Below are 24,278 nucleotides of genomic sequence, written 5' to 3' on the forward strand. Positions count from 1 at the left end.
TGAGATGTAGTAAAAATTTTGATTTATTTAATATTTTCTCATGTTATTTTATTTAAAAAAAATCCTTCCAATAAGAGAGGATGTTCTGGAAGGAAAAAGAAATAAACAAAACAAATGCATAAATCTCAAATGTTATCGATTAGGAAGTAGTTTTAGAAAAGGAGACCCAGAACCCTCAAGTATGATCTTGTGGTAAATAACATTTTTGTCCCCAGATGAATTAAGTTATTTAGTCCCTTTCCTCCTAGCCAGATCAAATAGGCATGATATTTGTTTTATCTCTACAGTAGATTAATTCTTTACAATATATATTCTCTAAGACAGGAGCTTGGCAGTTGGGCATACAAATTTTTTTTTTTTGAGATGACAATCTGTTGGGTGTGGCAGGTTATCTTTACATATGTAAGCACCAAAGTGTGCACTTGAATGGAGTCAGCCATTTAGTAGTTACCAAAATATGCTTGATGACAGAGGAAAGCAGATACCACCCATAATTGCATTATACATGGGTATTCAGGGTGATCAAATATTTAATGTGTTGATAATAAGCCTCTGAACAGGAGGGAAGAAAAGGTCATTTGCATGGTCTTCAGTCCCAGAGGATGAAATGCCCTTATGTAATGTCATTGACCTGGCAAGAAGTTAAGCAACAATTTTATCAGCTAAAGATAGAGAAGAATTTTATTCACTACTGCAGTGATGAGTTCCATGTTTGTTAGTGAGACTAACAAGAGGAGGTGGATGCCCAGGTGAGGATCATCATTGTACAGACACTGGAACTGACTGCTGTGCTGTGCAGGTGTGAGAGTTCAGGATTAAGGATGTAAGATGTAAGCAAAATCTGGAAAGCCAGGTACAGCATGCAGGGAGTCTATGCAGTGCAGTGTCTGTGCTCTGTCTACAAGTAACCAGAACAAAGATGAAAGACACGAATATGTACGGAGTCATCTAATTTCCATGCTGGAAATTTCAGCTCAGCCCACGTCTCCAACAGAGTAGTCTTTATTTCACTTTTTAAAATTTCCTCTGCTGAGAATACCAGTTTTGCTGTAGCTTGTTTGCCTATGTCTTGCCAGAAAAACATGAAGGAAAAGTATGAATCAGAAAGAAACAGGAAAGGTAAAAAGTGGGCCCCTGTGCTCTGAAAGCTGAGTTGGAGGTGCTCAGTTACCTGGTTTTCTGCTCTGTTTAGAAGGGAACAAAAAAGAAAGAACAGACTCAGCATTGATGCAGCCTCCATCTGGATGGAGTGTTAGAATGGCTGCTGCATTAGAGATCCTGTGAATGTTCACTGCTGTTCTCCCAGCTCTGAAAGGAGGCAACAAAATAAGATGCTCTTTCTCTGCCAGACCAGGTTCAGGTCCCAGGCTTGAACTAGCATGCATCGAACACAGTTCAGGAACTGTTCCTGCTTTTGGGAAGATGTCCAGTGTTTTGCCTTCAGAGCCAAAGAGCTCTTAGCTCATGCACTTCATTCCACCTGCAAGCTCATTGTGAAAATAAGTTTTCCCCACCACTTGAAGTTTCCTTATTTTCATTAGTTTACAATTCAGAAGAACATCGGGCTAAAGCAAAGTAATCTACTTTCTTTTAAAAATAAAAATAAAAATTCAGGCTTGCATTAGCTCACAGTTACTCAGTTGTCTTTCATTACAGTGTGTAGATGTATATCTGTGAATATGAACATTTACGTAGGAAATGCTTAGAAAAAGGTTGCATTTATTAGAAACTCCCTTTAAAACATGAGTGTGGCTGAGCACTGGAACATGTTGCCCAAAGAGATCTTCACATGTTTTCATGCTTAAGCAGGATGAGGCCATGAGCAATCTGATCTAGCTCCAAAGTCAACTCTCCTGAGCAGGAAGTTGATAGGTCCCTCCCTAGCTGAGGTTTTTGTTACTCTTCATTCCACAGTGATGCTGCATGTTACCAAAGAAGGCTTTAAGTGAGCTTCAGCATCCAGAGCAGTCTTTGCACATGTTCTGCCATCCTGAGGAGCTGGAATTGTCACTGATGCAACAATGCATCTTTTGTGTGTTGCACATTTTAGAAAAAAAAAAAACAACAGATTTAAACAGATCTTTTTAAAGATCTGTTAAAATCTGTTTAAATCTTAAACAGATTTAAATGACTGGTGTCATTTTCATTCCCTCAAAATCAATACCAAAACCTAAGGCCAAGTGTCTCACTGAATGTGAGTCCATCAATCCAAAGCAAGGGATAGACAGAGAGCAATGAAGAAGCAGAATTATGTGTAAAATTACTGCAAGTGTTTTTTCTATGTGTAAAACATCATAGCATTACTTTTATATAAATATTTTTAAACATCTGCAGGTAGAAATAAGGTCTGCATGTCCTGCCATGTTAAGAGAAATGTGAAATTTGTCTTTGAGCAGCAGCCCAGTAGGGAGCTGCTGCTGCCTATATTTGACTACAGCTGGATGTAGTTGTGTAGGAGTAAGTTTGTCTCTGCTTAGAGGCTGTCCCAAGGTCTAGTTCATGCAGGATCTGCATGTTGTGCAAGTTGTAAAATGGCCGTGAACTCTCCCAAAACCAGCAATAAAAATTTTAATTCTGTAGGCAATGCTTATGTACAAGGTAATTATCATGTAATTCCTTTGCTCTTTTACACAATAAGTCTCTAGGGTAAAAATTTCTTAGTTAATGATAAAGAAAAATTATATAGGAAATTTTGGTGTGCTGGCTTTTTTAGTGACATTTCAGAGTTCATCATAGGCTTGATTTACAGGTTTTCTCTATTGGAAGAGTACTTTCCAGTTCCAGTCCTCCAGTAATTAGATCTGGGGGGCATGTTGGAGCAGGTTATGGATACCTTCTGGCTCAGCTTTCTTTCCTTAGAAACCCAGCACAGAGGAACAGCATGAAAGAGGAGGATGGGTACGAGCTGGGGTACACCCAGGACAGCAGTGCCCTAAGAGCTGGAAAGTGCTCCCGAATTCCACAGCACAAACACAACTTAGGAGGATCAGGCAACTGTCTCATTCTCATGTCTTGAGTTTAACACATCTGGTAGCAGAGGTGATGGATAATTTTGGTAAGGCATGCCATGCTTCACATTAGTGTTTTTCCTAGTAGACCCCCAAGGCTTTTTCCCTCTGCCAGAAGTTTGTTTCATATATTATTGTGCTTTTGGTTCCACAATAGCCAGAGAGATGTGATGCACTGGAGTATTGCCAGGCAGCTCACCAGTAACTTTAGCTGCCCTCAGTGAGAATAAATGCTGCAGATAAAGTCAAGGTCAGATATTTGCAGGATATTTCCTTTGCTGACCGCCTGGGATAGGGATATAAGAGCACAGTAATGGACGTATGGAGCCTAAAAAGAGAATCCTCTTGCCCAGGCTCTGCCTCTGTGAGCAGCCAGAATTGGACTGCTAGGACAGAGAGTAGCAGGGCAAACTTACTGTGCTCTTTCTCCCAGCTGTTACCAGTATGATTCCCCCCATCTCCAGACTGGGCCTTTCTGAACCAAATGTATTCAAGTCATCTCTTATCCATGTTTTATTTCCCCATGTCATTTTCCCGTTTAATACATGTACTGTTCAGGTGTGCTGCTGAATTCCTCCTTTCTTTCTTGATAAAAAGTTTCCAGTTTAACATCTCCTGAAAGTACCCTGATTGAAGTATCTACTGCTAATAAAAAAGTACTATGCATTTTCCTTTTATGATTGCCAGTAAGCACTGCTTGATACATTTTAATGTCTGATATTCCTAAGGCAGGTGTTTGACTTTCATGAAACATTAATTAGAATCAAAGAGGAGAAAAAATACGTATGTATATATGTATGTGCATCTGTTTGTGAACAGGAGACAGTAGAAACTTTGTGTATAAAAAAGTAAGTAAATATTTGAGGGGAAGACTATTAGGAGATTACACTGATATTTAAGCATATTAAACAAACAAACAAAAAACCCTGTGCTTTTATATAGTATGATTCTAGCATCTCACTACTAGATGAAGTTTGATAAACTGTAGCGAGGAATCCATATTGTATTTCTTCACAGTTTAATGTGTAGTGTTTATGAGGATAATTTCACCAATATCCTGAGTGGGAAGGTGACATACTAGCTATCAGGAAAAAAAACAATTATATGAAAAACTGCAACAAAAGAAAGCAACCAAGAGCTGGAAATTGGTAAATGCAGTTCAATTCAGCTTTTCAAAATCACAGGGAGTACCCGTATCATGGCTCTTAGCATGTGATACTTGAAGGTCTTAATGGCAAAGGATACTTTCTCTTTAATGAGATGAGCTCCCTAAATGAGTGCTGTGCTGCCATGCACCTGGAAATGGGCCAGAAGAGCCAAGTGAAAGCATGGGGGCTGCAGTTGTCCCTGCTCCAGGATGTCCTTGGCAGGGGGGGGGGGGGGGGGGAATGAGCTGCTGCTCCACTTCACCCAAAAGAGTACCAACAGCTGCCATGGGCTTGTGTGAGCCTGCTGCTCAATGACCTACCACTTGGATCCAAAGGGCCAAGGTTTTAAAAAATAATGCAGAAAGCTAGGCGGATGCCCATAGTCTTTCATGTAAGAGCTCTAATAATAATTATAATAGATAATTAACAATAAATAATAATAGTAAATGCCAAGTGGGCAAAACCCACAGTTTTTTTGCAGCCTAGGTTCCCTTTGAAAGTACAAGCAAATACTGTAGATCCAAAGATTTTCTTCAGCTGCTCATTACCATTTAAATACAGACATGTTTTATTCTTAGTTTTCTGCCTTTATTTCATTTGCCTGCACTTTTAGTTACTATGACTAAAAGGTTGGCCCAGAAGCTTTGCATGTCTCATAAAGCAATGAGTCACACTGCTAAATTTATACACTATTTGTGTCTTTGAATATTGTATATTTATGTCTTTTTTTCCTTTTAAAACCAAAGAAAAACTAAATATCCAAGCGTTCAAAATTGGCCTGTGGTGAGGTATGAGTATTTATCTGTTGGTTCTGTGCTGTATTATGAAGGCACATTGTCACATCTTACGTATTTAGCAAGGTGTTATCACCCCAGTTTTTGTTTTTAGCCTATTTATGTGTTTATCTTTGTGTTGTATACCCAAGTATCACAAAAAGAGCCTTCATCGTGGAGCAAAAGGTGGATTTTTCAAGTTGTTCCTTGTGTTGATTGCTTATGTCCATGTTCTTGATTTGTTCATACAAATGAAAATGTCCATTTCCATGGAATGTCCATGGAAACTGTGGCATTGGTGGTCATGACAGCCAGTTGCCACTGAAGGGGGTGATGACACTCTCCTAACCCTTGTCCACAAGTTTCCATCCTCTCCCATGGGTAAGTGTAGGTACTTGGCAGACTCCATCATCTGGGGGGCTAAACCAGCAAAAGCAAGCAAACTGCTCAAGTAGGGGTTTGGGTTTTTTTTGCAGAAATGGCTTTTAGTCATTTTGGGTCCCTGAACTGGCTCACTGCAGAATCAGACCAAAGGCCAGTGCCAAAATAAGAGAAAGCAAGTGGAGCAAGACTGTCCTGATATGACAGCTCAGCCAAATCACATCCTTCAACAGCTCAGATCCTGAGAAACACTGAAGGACCACAGGTTACATTGTGCCCACCATGTAGGACAAGGTCTGGCCCATCCAGCCCCTCATCTGGGCTGAGCAGGTGCTGCACAGGGCTAAGCCCAATCTGGTTCTTCTTCTCATGATAGGCAGAGTACAGATGGAACACCTGATACGTGTTTGGGTCTCACCCCAAAGTGAATTTACCATCTATTTTCAGCAGTTGTGGTCTATTGTTAAGGTGCAGCCATAAGTCTCATTTAGCTACAAGGCCAGCAAGGGAGGAAGGTGATACAGTCTGAATACTGTAGAGGAGAAATGTGTGGTAAGGTGGGGTGATTTTGGACAGAAGGTGGTCTATGGCTCTGAGTCAGTGTATTTTCCATGAGGTCTTCTGTGAAGTAGGCAGGAGATACAGTCCCAGAGCCTGAGCTCATAGCAGAGGGGCTGAGGAAGAGTAAAGCTGTCAATCACAAGGATGAAAACTCAACACTGGGGCACTGTTTGGGTTTCTAACAATTAAGAAGAGCAAAGCAGTGGCTTGATGCTCATCACCAGGTCTTTGCTGGCTGTGCCAACCAGCTCTTGCCCAGCTTGCTGAGAAGCTGACAGTGCCAGGAAACTCATGCTTTGGTGGCTGGAGTTAACACTGCATGTTTGCCAGGGGATGAGAACATATGAGCATACTGGTTTTGGGGAGCAGACACTGTGCAGGGGCTTGTCACCACGTGGCACATTGTTGGTGTGTCGCAGCACTGACTACAGTTCAAAACTTCAGTAAATTATATCCCTGTTGCAGGCAGCGCAGATCATCCTCAGGAGAACTTTATGGCCATCTACTGGCGAAGTCCCCATCTTTGTTTTACCTTGCAGACTTTTTTTACATCAGGGAGACAAGTGCTTTGCCATGTGTAAGTGGCAGAGATCCATTTTTTCACTTCTGTCTAGAAATAACACAGCTGAAGTTCTATAATCACTGTAAATGCCCCCACTGATTTGATTCCTTTTGCCCTGTGAACAGTACTGACTACACGTGTTGCAAGCTGCTTGTGGAGGCAACCAGCAGTGTCCCAGGGTTTCTGTTAGTGTGATAGTTTCTACAGTAATATAGAAATTATGCTGTTTTTAGAAATAACAAACTGCAAACGAGTAAATGTCAAGCTGTGACAGGTCAGAACTCAGTTCTCTTCTTTGTAAATTTATCTTTTACAGTTGATGTATTGACAGTAATTCGATATATCCTGCAGTTTTGCTGGGATATTATATATTGTGTAGGTCCTGTTGCTAAACCTACCTTGAGGCTTTATGGCTGCCTGAGATCTTGGCCATCAACAGAACTAGAAGCTTCCCTGCTGGGCACCCTGGCAGTTCTCACCTGCTGATGTCCTTCCAGGTCTTCACTCTGGGCAGTCTGTGATAGACACACTTATAGTCGAAAAAGGCTGCCACAAAATGTTTTTACATGTATATATATATATATATATATGTATGTATGGTTTAAAATTTATTTTGTATGATTTTAAAACACATTGTTACCAAAAAGAAAATAACTCGGTGAAACAAGTATCTGAGTTTTCTGTCATATATATTCTCAAAGTCTTTATCCACTGTGGTGCCATCAAACAGGAGTTTCTGGAGCCTTATGCTGACCAGAGAAACCTGGCAGGAACCTGATGGCATTTAGAAGGTACAAAACATGGTTTTGAGGATTTTTTTTAATGTCTTTGTATGTCGCTGGTGAGGGTATTTTGTAGAAATTGTATGAGAAAAAGGAAGGTGGTTTGGCTAAAGGAGAGGCCATCAGCAAATCAAGTGACAGTATTACTGTGAGAGGGTCTAACCTCAGGACACTCAAAAAAGCAGCTTGTGCTTGCTCTTTTTAGGGCTCCCAGTGGGTTTTTAAAAATCACACAGCTTTTGGAAGGTTAAAACAAGGCTGGTTGTTCTGGTTAGGATCTGTCTTCTTACCCAGCAGTGAGGATGTCTGCAGCACAGGGGTTAGAGGACACTCGGAGGTGTGTTCTCACTAGTCACAAGTCCCTGCTGGTGGCTAGTTTGTCATTTAGCCCACACTGCTGCAGAGGGAAGGCCTGAGGTTACATTTGCTGGCTCCATGTCATGGAAGCCTCTCTCCTTGGCACGCTGAGCAAGCAACATCTGTGAACCTTGCAGGGGATGGTGGCGATGGGTGGCACCTTTTGTGGCTTATTTGCCTTTAAGAAAGTAGGAGCAATCTGGTCAGGAAGCAGAGGCACTGATTGTGTGCCATCTCCAGAGCACTGCTTTATGCCACCCTCTCCTATATAAATGCCCAGGAAAGCACACAGCAGTTCTCAGCAGTGAGGTCACTTTCTTGTACGTGACAAATAGCTTTTTTATGAGGTGCTGACTCTGCTCAAAGTTCATTTATTCTCAGGGCTGGAAATTGCAGCAGCGTTACAAGCTTGATCCTCCTCCCATTTAAATGAGCTGTACTATCCAGGATCTAAACTCCCTGTTACAAAATAGGCTTTTAAGAAAGCTCGTAAATCACATACTGAAAAAAAAAAGTGCACAAATATTAATTTTTAAAGATAAAGATTTTCTGGTTTTGAGCACTGGATTTTGTATCTTCAATACTGAGCTTTAAAAATTTATTTCCATATTTGCTTTTTATTTCAGCTGGTGGGGTGTTAAAAAAAAAATTAAGAATGGAGTAGTGAGACTGTTCGCAGTGAATCATCAAACCCAAGACTTTTATTTGCCCTGAAATTCAGATGCTTAAATGCAATTCCTTAACCTTTTCTGTGACAGCTAAATATATCTGTATTCTTGTCACATAGTTAAAGTGCTGATGTGTCTTGCTCTCTTGGGGACTACTTTTTGCTAGTTAATGTTGATATTATATCCTTCTGTCCATTTCTTCCTACATTTCAGAAAATCCCTGTGTGCCCATTTACACACATCCTGTTATAAGCAAAAATAATTAATCTGGAAAATCTTTTTGCCTGAAGATGAAATATGAATCAAGTGTTAGGAGAAAAAGAAGGCTGTCAGAAAGAGACTAGTCCTTTTTTTTTTTTTTTTTTTAATAGTGCTTTAATTTATGGTTGTACTGTAAAAACATTTGAACAAAAAGAAAAATGCATTATTTGGACTACCATTAATTCAAGGCTTAAAGATTTGTAATGAAGAGAGCTGGAACATCAGTGAAATCACACACTAACAGTGTGAGATGCTTTATGGGAAGTTCTAGCCCAATATAAATAGCCCTCAGCAAATTCTGGAAATCCCTGGAAGTGAAGTTTATGGCAGAACATCTGTAGCTGTAATAGCACTGGCTATGGTAACAGAAGGTTGAAGATTGATGCTGAGATGGGAGCTTCTCAGTAGATGCATCAACATCAGTGCTTCTTGCAAATGCTTTTCTTAACATCCTAGCTTCCCTGAAGATTCATTCTTATTTCTTTTGTTGATCAGTTTCAGTTTCTTTTCTTCCAGTTCATTTTCATTTGACAGTCAGATTCTTTCAAGAGAACTGGAAATCTGGATCTTAATGGTTTTTGAAGAGCAGGCTGGCAAAAATCCATCATTTACCTTTAATGTCAATAAACCTAGGAATGTGAGGGAAGCCCCGGAAACTTGATGAAGGCCAATGTTGTTCCAGTACTTTAATCAGCTGAACAGGCTTGTATAGCTGTAGGTCAATGTGACTGCTGTGCAGGATAACCATGATGGCATTGATAAGGCAATCAGTTAAGAATGTTTTATATCTGGGTAATTGAATTAATGGAACTTGATGAGGGTTCAGAGTTTGGATCTTGCCATACGAGCTTAGTAATAGTTTCTGAAAGAAGTTTATCTAACCAAGACAAGTGCATTGTTGTAGCAGGCTTACTTTGACTCCATATACACTATGTTTTTCATTGCCTAAAATTTGGGATAACCGAGGCCGTAGGACATGGCTGCAAATGAAGTATTTTCACTGAGCACAGGCATTTCTGTGGAGATCATTTCATGACCCGGTGCTAATAGGCTTTTTTTATTTGTCAGCGGTCTGGAAGGAAATAGAATTCATTGGCTTGCAGGTGATATTGTGAGAACTGTAAAATAATTAAATGGAAAAATTGCTGCTGTGGGGTGATACGGATCTCTTAGCAATCTATATGCAAGCAAACAACAGGTGTTTGTCCAAACACAGGGATCCATAGTCCAGATCTGACTACTGGAAATCCTTAATACAAGGCTTCAGGATTTTTATCTTATTTAAACTTTTCAAAAATACATTATGGAGTCTATGTATAAAGTTGTTTAGAAAACAGTGTTCCATGAGCTTGGATTTGAACACATGCAGAATAGAAATAAAGCTCAGATAAAATCAATCTACTTCATTATTGGAGTAGTATCTCAAGGACTGGGGTGTTTTCTCTGGCAGTAAGTACTTCTAAATCAGAACTTGAATTATTTCTTACTGCAAAATACACCCTAGTACAAGCACAAATGGTTTCAAGTATGTGCTATGGACTGCACTGTAGAAGAGAAAATATTTAGTGAATTGTTAAGGTCACTTCTGTCATAGTGATATATTACAGCTGATCTTTTGGGGCCCAGGGTATTCACTATGCTCTTGCTTCATTTTTCTTCTGTTCTTTTTTTTTTTTCCAGTTCAATTTCACCATTCAGTATTGAGAGCACAAGGCGTCAGAGAAGGTCCGAGTCTCCAGACTCCAGGAAGCGGCGCATCCACCGGTGTGACTTTGAGGGATGCAACAAAGTCTACACAAAGAGTTCCCACCTGAAGGCTCACCGGAGGACGCACACAGGTAAGGCTTCTCTGGCACTGTCTGCCACAGTTAAGATAAACAGCTTCCTTTTTTGCCTGATTTAGGATGCATTGAATATGTGATCCTATGGTAAGAGGCAAGCACCTGTAACTGAATCACACAGCAAGTGCACCAGCACCAGCATGCTTTTGAATTCAATTTCCCTGTCATCCCTGCTTTGCAACACCAGAGTGGTGTCAGTCTCCTTATTGCTCTCTACAGCTACCTGAAAGGATGTTGTATGGAGTTGGAGGTTGGCCTCTTCTCTCAAGTAAATAATGATAGGACTGGGTTAAGTGGCCTGAAGTTACACCAGAAGAGGTTTAGACTCGGTATTAGGAAGATTTTCTCAACTGAGAGTCAGGAACAGGCTGCTTAGGGAGGTGGTAGGGTCACCATCCCTGGAGATACTAAAAGAAAAACTTCTAGATGTGGAACTTCAAGATATGCTCTAGTGGGCATGGTGATATTTTATTTTGGGGGTGAGGAGAGATTTGACAGTTGGATGCGGTGATCTTAGACCTCTTTTCCAACTGTGACAAATCTGTGTTTCCTTTCACATGAAAATAAAGAGAGAAGTGGCCTCTAGGGACACACCTACTGTGCTTCTGCAAACTTGGGACCAGTTTGTCAGTGCTTGGGACCAACCAGGGCTAATACAAAGAGAAGCTTCAAGAAGAGCATATAGTATGGACATAGATTTGAGCACCATTCTTTTCACTCTACAGACCTTCTCCTATTAAGCTAATAAGTTACTTTTACAGATGTAACATTTGAATTCAAGGTTCAGCTAAATGCCTTCAGTTCAATTCAAGTGTAAACTCAAGAGCTCAGTATTTTATTTTCTTTTTTTGGAGGCTTTCAGAGGTACCTACCTCATGCTGCAAAGAAGTCAGTCACTTTGTGAGAATAGGTTGTGCTAGGCCCCTGTAACAGAGATGCCAGAGCTGCCCAGATGAGCTGGATCCCATTCAGTGAGGTTAACACTTAATCAATACATGGTGTCCTTACTAACTATGAGCTGTTACAAGTCCACATGACAGGCGTGTAAGGGTAGCTGAAGCAGTGATATGTAATTGTTGTAATTTTATTGCGGGTAGGCTCAGGAGCAGCAAATTGAAGTAATGAAGAACAATTTAAAAGGAGATTGCTTGGATGGCTAGAAAGGCAGTGGACACAAGGCACTGAGTTTCAGTGCTGTTCCTTACTCTTGCAGCTGATTTGCTTAAATTAAATTTATTGATCTCTCTGCTCTTAATGTACTCCAGTGTTCTTGTAACTCCTTGGGGAAAAAATAGTGTTTATCCAGCATGTAGCATAATGTTATTCTTTGCTGAGAATATGGTGATGCTTTGTGTGGTGTCATGTGCTCTAGAGAGTATGAAATACTATTTAAAAAAAATTAAGTACTAGCTTCTCCAATTCAAATGAGGCCATGTCTCCATCAGTCCTTCCAATATGATGTGTTGTGGTTGGTAGGACTTGTGGTAAGAGGAATAATGAACAAATCTCTGTTTTAATACCCTCTACTAAACCAGTTTCTGTAATGGAAGAGTCCCTTCTTAAAAAAAAAAAAAAAAAAAAAAAAAAAAAGAAAAAAACATAAGAATCCCTTCTGGAGTTTTAATGATCTGGGAATTTCATTATGTTTCCCTCCAGGCCAATTATTCTAGTTTCTTCATAACTTCCCATTAATGCTTGTGACTTCTCTCTCTTAATTTATCGCATTTTGTCTTAATTCTTTTTTCCTCTTCCCTATTCTTCCCCATCTTCAATGTGATCTTTCATCCCTACACTTCTAATATATTTTATATACCCTTATCCTCTCACCTTGTTCTCTGTCATTATAGTTTTACTTCCTTTACCTCAATCTAGCCCTTCTCTGTCCCTTTCTTTCTCCCTGCCCTGATGTCTAAGTTGTTCCTCAGTTCTGGCCCTTGAGCATTATGTGGCTGTAGCAGATCAAAAGGTAGAGAGCCCACCAGAGGCATGAAACCTGTAGACTTTCTCGTTTGAGCCAAAAATACTGCTCATGTGCTTATACCACGGGGAGATCATTCCTTTCCAGCCTCTGCAAGACTTCTGACCAGTCCAGAAGTACAAGCAAGCACCGTGTAAAGAGCTGAGTTACAAAACTAGACATGAACAGCCTCAGAAATATCGCACCCAAGTTAGCCCAGAAGGCTCCTCTCTGCTGTGATGTTTTAGATCACATTTGTCCTGAGTCTGTAATTCATTAGTGAGCTCATGGCCGACCAGCACTTGCTGGTATCATACCTCTTCAGTGTTAGTCTGCATCACTGAATTTAGGGTGCATTTAGGCTATGCACTTAGGGTGCTCAAAACTCTGGGCACTGAAGGCTTGAAATGGTGTTGATAATCACAGCTTTGGCAGCTGTAACTCTCGAGCAGCATGAAGGGAGTTTCTGTGCCTGCCATAATCACCCGATCCATCTCCTCAGCCTTGGTTCCCTGGCAGCTGGGTGTCTGGGCTATGCTATCTGTCTGGGATCTCTGGATAGTCAGAGAAGAGGGATTGGCACCTCTGGGGCACATTATTCCTTCTTCAGGTAGACACAGGGATAGGTTTGCAAAGGTGTTTCTTCATTGCTGGAGACAGAGGAAGCCCAGATACCTACCTGTTAGCTGGCTGAAATGAATCCCCACCCCAAAAGGCAGCTGCCTGAAATAGTTTGCAATCATATTGATTTATTCCTTCAGGGAGAAAAGAAAAATAACTCATTAAATGGTCAGCTGCTAACTGCTTTATACTGTCGTGTCTTCATACCTGCTGCAGTGTAAGAAGTGTAGTCTAGAGAGAAGATCAGCACTGCATTTAGCCAACAGATCCAGTGAGAAAATCTGCATTGTAATATCAAATTTAAATGTGTTTTACAGAACACTTATAAGGTCTTGATAAGAAGGTGGTATATTCAAATTCACACCTAGCCTTGGCCTTAAATGTACTCTATGTATTCATCTCATTTTACATTTTTTTATCTTGGTCTTTACTTTTGCTTCAGGCAGAAGAAGTTAATTATTCACATATGACCCACAGTAATTAGTGTGCAGTTTTGGATAAGTATAAATGAAGTATGACAGATATGCATGCAAGGGTGAGCAAGTTTCTGTAGGAAACTTTCTGAGAAAAGATCACAGAAACTCATCATTGCATAATCTGGACTTTTTTTTTTTTTTTTTTTTTTTTAAGGCAAGATGATCTTGCTGACAATCATTTACCTAAGCAGGATATGTTTGAGAACTCTTTTTTTTTTTTTTTTCAATTACTATATATGCATCACCACTAAGACATTTATGGTCATTTGGAATACGGGGGGGTGGGGAAATAATGTTGTATTTTGACAGGACACACAACTTTTTTGGTTGGACAGTGTACTTTTTGTAAGCTTAATTAAGAAAATATTACAGACAAGAACATTTACATTTAATTCTTTTCTAGTGACTCCTAGGTTTTTTAAGTCTGCTGTCATCTAGCTCCCCGGTACTTCTCTCCAATACCCTCAAAACTTTGTGTACTGGTGTGGGCATGGAGTCCACTGGGGGGCGAGCTTGAATTGCACATCATCTCTCCAACTGGAGAAACTCTGAGTGAAACCTGTAGTGGTTAGAACATTTCGTAAATCACAAGCACAGGTATCAAATTTCTCTTTCTAGTATCAGCTTCTTGTTTTTGGTTTGCCAAATCATCAAATGAAGCTATTGGGAGGTATTGGGTGTGATGGAGAGAGCCTGCAGGGCTCACAGGCAGTCTCACGGCTCAGGTTTATCCACTCTTTCTGCAAGGAAGAAACTGTGAGGAATTGGCTCACCAGAGCTGTGCAGAGTTGGTTTCTGCTTCAGTAAACTTCAAGAAAATCACTAATGTGTGACTCTGCAAATGAGTAATCTTTAAAAATGTGAGAACCAGCAGCCCTGTGTTAGTCTGCACTCAGCATCGGTGCTGGCATCAGCCTCAGGAATGGGGAGATCTGTAGCTCCTCTTCCTTGTGTGCCCTGGTGGGACTTGCCTTCTTCAGCTGGCTAGTTTTACTCTGAAGATGAAGAGGGCAACAACTACAGTGTATTTTTTTAAGAAATGGAATAACTATTTCAGGCCTTTTTTAGGTGGTACTAAAGTTACCATCCATACTTTTCAGTAGGACAGCTGAGCATTGCAGACTAAGTAACACTGGTGCCTTCCACTGTGGTTTTTTTTCCCCCATCAAAATTTAATTCTAGAAATATTTAAATTTATCTTAATGAATTGTTTAATTTTCTACCAGCCCTGGTTTGTGAAAGATCTACAGACTATGTTCTCTCTGTAAAGAGATGATGAGAATCTGCTGTGTTTTATGTAAATCAAAGAGTCAAGTCCATGCCTTCTATCAAAAGGTTGATATGGGTTACAAAATTAGTTTTTAATAATGATCTGTGAAGCTGGTGAAACTGGAAATCACGTATCTGTGAAAAATGTAAAACACAATCAATAATTTTGTTATTTTGGCAAAAAGCAGGCAGATATTTTCATGCCATATGATTAAGTACCTACATCTTGATGACCTCTTCAGCTGGCTGGATGTTTGACTTGACAAAGGAAAACTGCAAAATAGGAAAAAAAGATGTTTGCAATTTCTCTGCAAAATTTCACTTGACTTGTCATTATTTTTTCAATTTTCTATAAATGCCATGTAAACCAGTTTGTAAGGTAGATATGGTCAAGGCAGTAGAACAAGGCCTTACCAACTCTCCGTTTATCAGGTCAACTGCAAGGCAGTAAAGTCTCTGGTGAAATAATACATTTCATTATAGCCTCAGTCAGCATAATAGTTGTGGATAAAGGGGAAGGGCGTGTATGGAAAGATGAAAGGAGGGAGGCCGTTTTAGGGAGAGAAAAGAGGAAAAACAAGAACAAATATCCAAGACCCTTTGGGCTGGTTCGATGTAACAGTGCAAAGGAGACATCAGAAAGTGAAAACAAAACCTTCTGGATAGATGACAGTGATCATACCAAAACCACACAAACTCTTTTTTTGTTTGTGTGGATTTCAGTTACCTTGTTGTAAAATGCATTAAATAATGAAAAACAAATAGCCAGAGATGGCAGGTGCTGGCTGCTAGCAAAGACCCTGCAGGGCAGTGGCTGTGGGCAGTGTCCCAGAGCATACCTGTGGTGGTGTGCCTGTTCATGGACAAACTGTTCTGCTGGCCATCCATGTGCCTAAACTGTTTTTACTTTTCATCCACAGGCTACTCAGTCTGCAAATGCTGGTGTGCATTATTCTGTTTTAATGTGAATGGTGGGCCTGTTGATACCAAAGCTGACCTTTGCATATCGTTATCTATTTTTCATAGACATCACCTGTCTGCTCTTAAATAGGTAGAGGATGTAAATTTGAGGGTTTTTATGTAAATTGAAGAGGCAAATTACACTGTCTGGTAGGGGTCCTGGTAAAGAACCATGTGTGATAGTACATATGGAGGAGATTTAAAGCTCTGTTCTTTTTTCTAAGTAGGCAGAGGAGACTAGGTGGTGTGAATGTGTCCCAAAGCAGTTCCCATCATGGGGACTGTGACCTGAGAAATCTAACCAACTATGTATTTTTTTAAAGGGAACTTAGTTGAGTTTCACAACTGAAGTTGCTTACCCCTAAATCCAGTTGTAGCTCATCATGGCTTTCTTTCCATATGGGGAAGCCCAGGGAATTTAAAACACGGTGTGAATCGTCCTGAAGAAGTCAATAAAGAAGGAAGATGTCTTCCTTAAGGTTATAGGGAACATAATTTTACAACATCTGATACAGAAGAGATTGCTGCTTGTCTCTCACCTCTGTAGGTTTTTCTTGTTTCAGCATTCTGCATTTCTGTGCAACCTTATTTCCCTAACGAGTTCCTAATTTCTGGAGGAAGGTGGCAGAGTGGCTTTCTGTGGTCAACAGCAGCAGAATCCTGCGACTTTCCAGGTGGTGTGAAGTGGGATTTAGTCTGTGAGTGTAGAGCATCGTGTAGCCACAGCTGTACCTTTGCTCATGACTCTGAGGGGTGGAGGAAGGCAAGGGCTGTAACCAAAGCACCTTCTTTGCGGCTCAGATTCTGGGCTGCAACTGCTGCATTTTACCTGTGAGCCCCAACCAGTACCAGGTCTGAATTGCTCATCTCAGTGCTGCAGCTCCAGAAGATGCGGCTGCCTGGTTTGGCACTTAAAAGAGGCACAATCTGAACACAGCCCCCAGGCCAAATGAATTTTTTAGTGTTTGGTGCTTTGTCCTTGATCAACGCCTATCTCATTCCTGAGAGATGAGAGCAAATACCTTTGCCACAGATGTAATGAAGCCTATTTGTCAGTGTCAGAGGGTCTTCAGCAGCATTACATGGAGACAGTAAACATCTCAGAAATGTGGTTTTGTACCTGAGAAAATGACAGCATTTCCTCTCTAAGATGTTCCTTTATAGCTGAGTTGAGACACCACCCTAGAAGAGAGAGGGCTAGTGAGTACATGGGTGTTTTATTTAGTCTGTGCTTTTTCAAACATTGCATTCCTCTCACTCACTGTTGCTCCATATATTATTTTAATATGAAAGGGCCCCTGTCAGTAGTCTTTGTTCACATTTTCCTTTGAGCAATTTCAGAGTGGATTTAAAAAGTCAGAGGCACCAAAAAAAGTTATTTTTGCTCTGTAGGTTTTAAAACTCCATTCATTACCTGTTGTTTTCTTAAGGTCTATTTAATGCCGTTTGCTAGCTATAAGCTCCAGAGAGATATTTACAGGTTTGTAATCCCTTTTTTAAGCAAATATTGAGAGGAAGCAACATTTTTAAAATAATCCTTTTGGATTTGACTTGAATTGTGTAGATTTTTAGCCTAGTTTAAAATTAACACCTCTTTGTCATCTACCCACCAGACTCGCTCTTCAGAAAGCTCAGATATTTTCTCATCTCCTACGTGCTCCCCTAAGTCCTTACCCTGTAGGTCTCCCTCCTTTACGTAAATCCGTCCGATGAAAAAAGCTGCAAGAGCATGTTCACATGCTGTTCCAGAAACTGGGAATTTAAATAAACAAAACAAATTTTGAAATTAATTTGCTTTTAAGTAAAATAGGAGGTTCTGTTTGTATTGGGTGATGCTTTTATTTTTTAAGAAATACTTTCTTTTAGTGTTTAAAAATTTACTGCCAGTTTAAATAAACAGCAGAGCTTTTCAATGTCGAAACCAGTATATTTCATGGAAGTTTTTACTTCTAGATTTTCTACTCTTTCTTCATGCAATTTCTGTTTAGAAGATAAACAGATTGTTCAATAAATGGGGCTGCTGGAGCCTATTCCCATGAATGTGGCTGGGTTCAGATTTCAGGACAGAAGGATACGTCTGAGAAGCAGACGTCTGCTGGTGCAGCATGTACCAGGGTATTAAGGCAGGCTCCCCATTGCCACCACAGCCCAGGAAGGTGATGTTCAGAAATGAGAACTACTCTGGATGTAGTGAGATTGTTGTCTGAGTCCAGCTGCTTACGGGCAGGTGTCCATACCACAAGGAGCTTGTACATCCAGTTCTCTTCCAATAGCTGCTCTGTGGAAAGTTAAATGATTTCATTTCTGGCGCATTCTGCGAGCTCTGAATTCACCTTACACAGGGGGAGTCGTTCCTCTGCATTGTAGGTCTGATGCTGTGCCGATATGGAAGAGTGCCCACGTGGTTATTCCAAGGCACTTTGATGGGAAAGCCAGTCTAATTGCATCTGTGATTGCTTTCAGTCTCTAGGTTATGAAAAATATTTGCAACAGTGCCCCTTGACTCTGTAAATATGGGGTGCATATGTGTTTTGTCTGTGTGTGGCACGAGGGAATAATGATGATTTCATTATGCAGAATCAAATTTTCTCTGAGCCAATCATTTAGTGCTTAATATACTACCTCCAAAGAACTGCAGTTCATTTAAGGTCTCAAGCATGATTGTGGTCTACCATGTGTAGCCCTGCAGTGGCATGGAGGTGAGAAAGACCTCTCTTACTCCCATTTTCTCAAAAGTGCTTTTGCAGGTGTTGTACCGAGTCCTGTAAGAGTAAATACACTGAACAGGGCTTCCAGGGACATAAACTCCTGCAGCCCACTCAGTCCCTGATAACAACTTGCTACTGAAATGTCCATTATTAGTGATACCACATCTCTTTTGGGAAGTGTGTCTGAAGTTGTTTTCTGCCTGTCCTGTCCTTTTCAGGGTAACCTCCAGTCAGAAACATGACCTTTGAGACTGGAGCATGCTCAAAACTACAAATAAGTTTCACAAAAGCCTTTGTTTAAATGTTTTATTCAGGTTTTTTCTTCTTCCTGTTTTTTTTTCCCCATGGCTTAAAGGAACAAAGTGGCAGAGCTTGGAAAGCAGTGTTTTTAATCTTCCCTTTTTTTTTTTTTCAAACAAGTAGGTAGAAAATTAGGGAAATTTTACAAAAACTTCTTGTTTCTTGGAAAGGGAAAAAGCTCAGATGATTTGTGTAGGACAGGGGTACAATAAGAAATTTCATGATGCTTTGGTCACATTAATTATCTTTTCCCCATTTAATTTCCCTTGTCATGTCTCTTTTTGTCAATTAATAGTTTTATTTACTTTTATACATATTTATTTTGCACTGTATGGCATTAAAAATTAGTATCTCTTCATTTGAAAATTTTAATGCCATTCACAACTCATTTACTTAAATAGGTGGTGGGGTTTTTACTGCTCTGTTTCTGCAGGCAGCACACCAGGGTACACTATGGCACAGTGCAAACAACAAATAAGGGGTTGTAAAAAACTGAGTAAAAAAAAGCTCATCCCTTGGAGCCCTTTTTTTTGTTTGTTTTTGTGTTTTTTTCTTTGTTTCTTTAGGGAGTTGTTCACTTTGTTTTTTACAGGTAGATGAAGGTTTAACTTTCTTACTGACAAACAGTATAGAAATTCATTCTCTTGCTGAATCTAGTGGAGCAATCCCTGAAGCCTCCTGTAGGAGTGACAATAGCAGAATTGGAGGCAGATGGAAAGGGAAGTGTTACTTGTTTGTCATCTCCCTTGCAGTTATGGATCATAGTGAAAGAAAGGTCTTTTTTTTTTTTTTAAGGAAGCCAAACTAAAATCCAGGCCTGCAGCACCCCAGGTACAAAGTTAATGTGCAGGTCTGCTGGTACCCTCTGTGCAGTGGGATGCTGGTGGAAGTGCAGATTTGTTGCATCACTTTTCCTAAATAAGTGTGAGAAGGCTACTGTGAAAGAAAAATCTCAGCCTTCCTCATAGCACAGGAAATTGGATAGTTCAATATATTTGCTGTGGCTGGAGGGGAGGAAGAAACTTCCATGCTCTCTTATATAAATAAAATGCATGTTAAGTATATATGTATATGGACATTGAACATATTCTTAAATATTTATACATCATGCAGGAAAAAATTATCAAGAATGGTAATAAAATATTATTTGGCATCTACTGTTGGTATTTGGTCAGATTCCTGGATTCTGGTGCACAGAAATGCCTTTCACATATAGAAAAAAATTATTCTGTTTTTACATGAATTACATTTATCACGTTTTTACATCAGCAATACCCTTGCCAATGTACATGACTAATCCTTGTCCCAGAACATTTGGATCATACATAGGACTAGGTATATCCCATCATAGGATGCATCTCATCAAAGTCTGCAGAAGCCTGAAAATAGAAAATGTCGAAGAAAAGTTTCTTGGATTCCTTTGTTTCTCTTCTGTGTGTGCAGTGACAGACAAGGGCTGAGACTGATTCAAGGGATTTGCCTTCTTGACCTTTGAAGAATGGAGTTCTTGTGAGCCTGATCATAAGGTCTTTTTTGCTGGTATTCATATTAAAATAGAAGTAAACTGATGCAACTTGTACTTGGTGTGTGGGGCAGTATGCAGGAGGAGGAGAGAGGTAGGGTTCTGAACTGATCTTGCAGAGGGAGTGACAAGAAGGGACAGGATGCAGACAGGACCCAAGCTCATCGGTGCAGTGAAATGTGAAAAGGTAATTGCACGTTGGGATGTGGGAAAAGGACTTGCAGTGCCTGCATAATCAGTTCAGGAGCTGCCAAAAGTGTGATGAAGTTCTGTCTCCTGTTTTAGAGTGCTGATTCTCAGTGTGTTTTTGACCTGAAGAAATTGTTCTGTTCCCCATTTTCACATGAAGAACCCATATCCCTGAGCTTTGCCCAAGAGTGAGAGCAAGGGATAAAAAACCTGAATTTCAAGACATGTCACAGGCAGCACAGTATGTTCTTGTTCTGTGTTCTGCTCATAGACATTCTTCTCCCAGACTTGCTCAACTGATATGAAACTTTATGCTCTTCCCGGAATGATACCTGATTTGCATACTTTGACAAAACTGAAAAACAAAAGTCCAATGCACTACCTTCACCAAAGAGATGCAATGGATCTTGGAAACACAGATCTAAAAATACCTTTTGAAAGACATCTAAATAATTGAATTGGAGTTTTGCATCAAAATGATTGAAAACATTTCAGGCTTTTAAAGGGATGACACTGAGATGTAGTAGTTTCATTACAGAAATTAAGGTGTTCCTGATAGGTGAGTCATAACATCACTGTTTGTTTCCTCTGCAGTTTTGGGAAAGTTGCTGAGACTGGCTCTGTTGGTTTTTTTACCTGCAGAATAGACACAATGTGTGCTACACAGTGCTATTAAAGTGTGAAGTATTACATTAAAAAAAAAAAAAAGCTTTATAAAGCACTTTGAAGTTGGAAAGTGCTTTATAAGTGCTCTGATGGTTTTTCATTTTAAAAATTATGCTAATAAAAATATCACACAAAACATTAGAGTTGTCATTTTTCCCTTTCCCCTGTGCCTAAAAGCTAAGCTGTCCTCTTCCTCTGGGAGCGCTGAGGATACTCATTATCAGACAGCATTTTTGCTGTAAAAAGATTCTTTTCTGCCTGAAACGGCTTATTTTTAGTAGAAATATGAAATCTAATTAGCTATAATTTGTGTTTTTCAATTTACGATTTGCCTTTTCAGGATCCTATCAGTATGGGTCCAGTGTGACTCTTCCACTTGTCTCCAAGCATTTCTGGTGTTTACAAGGGAGCCGAAACCAGCTGATATAAATACTGTACCTTATATATATTGCATAATGTTCTGTAGCAGAAACCAAACCTCGAATTGCCAGGAAATGTCCTCAACCCTGCAAAGCTGCAGATCTGTTTACTTTGACTAGAAAAATTACCATCATCAAATATAGACACAGACGTGCTTGATGGGTTATTTTATATATATATACATACATACATACATATATATATATATATATATATATATATACTTTCTATGGGCTAAATCTTTAGGACATCAATCTGGTGTTATGTGGGGAATACTCCTCTGTTGTAGAATGTTCTCGAATGTTCCCAAAAGGTATAGGGTGTGACCCATTTGCCGTGCCCAACCCCATGTTTGAGGGGCCAATTAGATCGGCCCATAATCCTGTGCTACCTGCACCAGGGATTCGCTATGCTACAGGTAAACACACCAGGTGTCCAATAAAACGTTATGTTGTTGTATGGTGGCCGGGGTGTGGTCACAGAAACACTATATAAGTGAAAGTTACTGCGCAATAAAGTTGAAGCTTGATTATCAACCATATTGGTTGCATTAGTTTTCCCTCACTGTTTTCCAACACTCCTCCAGGTGTAATGGCAGTAGAAACAGTGAATAAATATGTGGCTAGAGATGGTGGGGCTTGGCAGTTGCCACTTTTTAGACCGTGCAAGTTTGACTCAAAGCCATTGAATTTTGTGTATGGAGTGAGGGATGGCATCTCTTCCAACATCCCACCCTCCCAGTCTGGAAACACTACACAAACCTATAAAACAAGTTTTGTTTCCAAGGGTTTCTCTAGCTTTGTCCTTCTCAAAAGTGGAATTCCAGCTTTTTCACAGGGTGATGAAGGCTTAAATACAGGAAAATCCGACTAGATGACTAAACCTGTACACCTGAACTGTCCCTTACGTTTATTTTCTAGTTGACTCTTACTTGGAATAAAAATGTCACCAGTATTTCAGAGTGCTGAGAACCATTGCATGAAGGGGCTACAGAGAAGTGATGTAAAAACTCAGAGTCATGGTGACAATTTATGTGCAGAAAAATTGGGTAGATGGGAATGTCTGAAGTGGACACAGATGGCACACACCTGTAGTACTAGAGAGAGACATGAGTTTATGCCAGAGAAAGAAATCAATTTAGGATTTGGTCACTGGCATGGTTTCTGTCCTGATAGCAGAAGGTGTTACCTCATTAAGGTGTTACTTAATGACACTGTTGCCAAGAGCTGGCTAAACTGATGAATAAATGAAGCTTCAATAATACACAAATGAAGGGAAGTGGGAGTGTGCTAGGAGTACATAGGGCAATTGTAGTAAATAAATCTCCTTGCCTAGGGAGCCTTGGGAACATAAGCCCGGCTCTGTTTCCTGGAGCTCTGGAGCAGTTTCCTCACTGGCACAATTACCCATAACTATTTACATGGTGTTTTTGTGGTGCCTGCCTTTGAAGCATCTGGCATCCGATACCATGGCACCAGCTAGATGATGGACAGAGGACAACTGCCAAGGAACATATCACATGGAAAATTCCACCCAGTGTAGAACAGACCCTGGTCCCTACATCTGTTACATGACTTGGTCTCCTTCTGGTACCCACATACAGCTTTTTATTTTTTAAGGAATATGTGAACGTCATCAGATTGTAAAGGAAAAGTTTGAGAAAGATTTATTTCCTTGGGTGAACGATCTTGATGTTAGAGTAAATGAAGATATGGGAAGAGAGATGTTGGGCTGTGGGAACGGTGGAAAATTTTGGAAGGATTGGCTGAACAGTATACAGTGTTAATTATTCAGCATTATTAATTCATAATTTGCTTGAATTTAGGGAGATTTAATGAATAACTGTTGTAACTGTGTTCTAAAGTGCTTAAGAGTGAGGAGTCATGATAGGATAGGAAAAATAATATGGTAAAATAATTAAACTAATTTGGATTGTGGAATTTGGACTACAAAAGTCAAGGTTTTGGAGGGCTCTTAGAAATGGATGTTTGTTAATGCAAGATTAAAATAATTACTAGTTCCATTTGGAGCAGTGAGTCATACCTTTGAAACTTCATAATTAACTTCCCCAAACAATAGAAAATTCTCATTTTCTACAGGGAACTGTCTAGAACAACTATTCGATGCTCCAGGGTCCCACTTGATCCATGAATATACCTGCTATGCCTTCCTGTTCACTGTGCATGTATTGCAAGATAAAGCTGTGGGATAGCACTAGAATACAGTTTCTCTAGGTTTTGGAATCTTTTTGTCAGGTTTATAAAACCAATGGAGCAGTCCAGGGCAGGTGCAAATCTGGAAGGTTAGGTACTGTGAAAATGTTTATGACTTCAAGGTTTTATGTTCGATTGTAGCTTGTATAAATGTAAAACTTTACAGATTCAGAAGATTGAACTAACAGGATTTTACCTTTTTCCAGTTATCTATTCCTTCTCGTGTTAATTGCCATAGATTCTTAGTCTGTTTCTGCAGTTGTCTTTACTACCATTTTCCAGAAGTATTCCACTATTTCATCTTCTCCTTTATTCATGTATTTCTACTGCAGACTCACACTGTCTGCTTTTGCTCCATGGAGCTGAAGGAGAATTTGAATGTCTGGGTGTGTGACAGTGACTGCTCCCTTGCACTTGGTGTCTGCCAAGCCATCGAAGGAGCCAAAACGTGCCCATACTTTGAACCCTGGAGTTGCTTAAACACTTGAGCTTGAGTGCTCACACAGGCAGAGGTGTCTGAGTCAAAATGGTTGAGTAGTTGACTTCAGCTCCATTGCAATCCAATCTTGAGATGGATTTTATATATATATACATATAAAGAGTATATATATGTGTATAAATATATATATAGTTAT

At 39.9% G+C, this 24,278-nt stretch overlaps 1 protein-coding gene across 7 annotated transcripts in view; it reads left to right on the forward strand.

The window, feature by feature from the left end:
- Nucleotides 1–24,278, forward strand: part of KLF12 (Kruppel like factor 12) — a 248,895-nt gene that overhangs the window by 212,199 nt on the left and 12,418 nt on the right. For all 7 annotated transcript variants that reach the window (XR_003987198.1, XM_030445103.1, XM_030445057.1 and 4 more), the window contains one exon: nt 10,182–10,339. Coding sequence is in view for 6 of the 7 variants with exons in the window: in XM_030445103.1 (XP_030300963.1) it covers nt 10,182–10,339 (158 nt within the window). In the remaining variant the exon portion in view is untranslated. The remainder of the gene's footprint in view (nt 1–10,181; nt 10,340–24,278) is intronic.

Source organism: Calypte anna, chromosome 1, assembly GCF_003957555.1.
Source record: "Calypte anna isolate BGI_N300 chromosome 1, bCalAnn1_v1.p, whole genome shotgun sequence".
Classification (NCBI taxonomy): Eukaryota; Metazoa; Chordata; class Aves; order Apodiformes; family Trochilidae; genus Calypte; species Calypte anna.